General features: G+C 18.6%; 1 protein-coding gene across 1 annotated transcript, besides 9 other annotated features; it reads left to right on the plus strand.

The window, feature by feature from the left end:
• Window positions 1-81: 81 nt before the first annotated feature.
• EDI_300420 (uncharacterized protein) lies at window positions 82-798 on the plus strand (the record flags this gene model as incomplete). The annotated part of the gene is made up of 1 exon (XM_001734243.1): window positions 82-798. The coding sequence occupies one exon, from the start codon at window positions 82-84 to the stop codon at window positions 796-798; it is 717 nt and encodes a 238-aa protein (XP_001734295.1).
• Window positions 799-808: 10 nt separating this feature from the next.
• Window positions 809-831: a sequence feature (AT_rich).
• A 3-nt stretch (window positions 832-834) lies between these two features.
• Window positions 835-988: a microsatellite.
• Window positions 989-1,014: 26 nt separating this feature from the next.
• Window positions 1,015-1,048: a microsatellite.
• Window positions 1,049-1,051: 3 nt separating this feature from the next.
• Window positions 1,052-1,184: a microsatellite.
• Window positions 1,112-1,242: a microsatellite.
• Window positions 1,243-1,253: 11 nt separating this feature from the next.
• Window positions 1,254-1,275: a sequence feature (AT_rich).
• Window positions 1,276-1,280: 5 nt separating this feature from the next.
• Window positions 1,281-1,358: a microsatellite.
• Window positions 1,345-1,430: a microsatellite.
• A 37-nt stretch (window positions 1,431-1,467) lies between these two features.
• Window positions 1,468-1,610: a microsatellite.
• Window positions 1,611-1,628: the final 18 nt, after the last annotated feature.

The following is a 1,628-nucleotide window of genomic DNA, read 5'->3' on the forward strand; positions in this document are numbered from 1 at the left end:
AATCCAAGTATTATTAAATATGGTGATGTTGAACATAAAATTATACAACCATCAACTGAAAATTGGAAACAAACGGAGTTAATGGGATTAATGAAAAATCCAAGAAAACCAACAGAAATAGTAGTTTGTACAGATTCATATTGTTATTCTGCCTGTTCATGGGTAACAAAAGTATTAAAAGAATGTGGATGCGCTATTCTTGTTGGATTTGATGGTGATTCATATGGTAAAGATGATGAATTTGAAGTAGGATTATCACCATCTAATAATATTCCAAATATAAATAATATAGATGAAGATAATATTTTAAAACAATATGGATATAATCTTGGATTAACTGTTATAGAAACATATAGATTTAATTATGAATATGATGAAAGTATTCCTAGAGAATTCTTAACTGATATGATAGATGAAAGAGTGAATATATATCAATTTGATCAAACAGAAAAAGTGATTAAAGAATTTGAAGAAGAAACAAAGAAAATAGTAGAGAAATACCAAACAAAATGTAATCCAAATAATAAAAGATTAGTTAAAAGAGATGAAAAATGTGATAAAGAAATTAATATAGAACATGGACATGGAGGATATGAATGTGGAGATAATGGAGAATGGAGTACAAAATGTGTACTATCATATTGTGATTCAGGATACAAGTTTGATTATAATAATAATAAATGTATTGAAGATGTATGTGTTTATCCACCAACAGAATCAGAATCAGATAATGGAACACTAAACATGACAGTAAATCTAGTCATGATAATAATTGGAATAATCACATTAATTATCTAATTGAAGAAGGATTAATTTAATAAATAAAAATTAGGTAATAAAATATAAAGAGAATGAAATAAATAGATTTATATCAAATAAAATAAAATAAAGAAGATAATTTAATAATAATAAGAAGAAGAAATAATAAATAGAAATAATATAAATAAAAAAGAATAAAGAATAATAAAATAGAAATAAATGAAATAAATCATGAAGAAATGTTATTTATCAATAATAATATAATAAAATATAAAATCATATAACATAAATCATAAATAAATAAAATAAGAAATAATGAATAATATATTAACAAAGTGAGTAAGAAATAAAGATATAATAACATAAAATAAAATTAATAAATAAGAAATAAAAGATATATTAATAAATAATAAATCATAAATAAAATAGAATATGAAATCTATCAACATTAAAATATATTTTAATCAATAATAAATCATAATAATCATTCATTCAATTATATTAATATAATAATTTGAATAAAAGAAATAAAGAATAAACAAAAAGATAATAAATAATACAAAGAAATGAATAAATTAAATAAAGAAAAGAAAAATAAAGATGATAATAAAATGATAAAGAAAAATATAATAACAAACATTTTAAAGATAAAGATATAAAAATAAATAAAATAAATGACTGATAAATAAAAAAGAAGTCATAGAAATTTAATATAAAATAAGATATAATAAAAAGTGTGTAAAAAATAAAATAAACAAGAAATTAAAATAATAAGAAATTAAAATAAATAAGAGAATAAAAAATAAAGAAATAACATAAAATAAATAAAAATAAGTAAAATAAGAATAAAAAGAATGAAAGAAGAAAAT

Source organism: Entamoeba dispar, genomic scaffold (assembly GCF_000209125.1).
Source record: "Entamoeba dispar SAW760 scf_1105229458083 genomic scaffold, whole genome shotgun sequence".
Taxonomy (NCBI): domain Eukaryota; phylum Evosea; order Mastigamoebida; family Endamoebidae; genus Entamoeba; species Entamoeba dispar.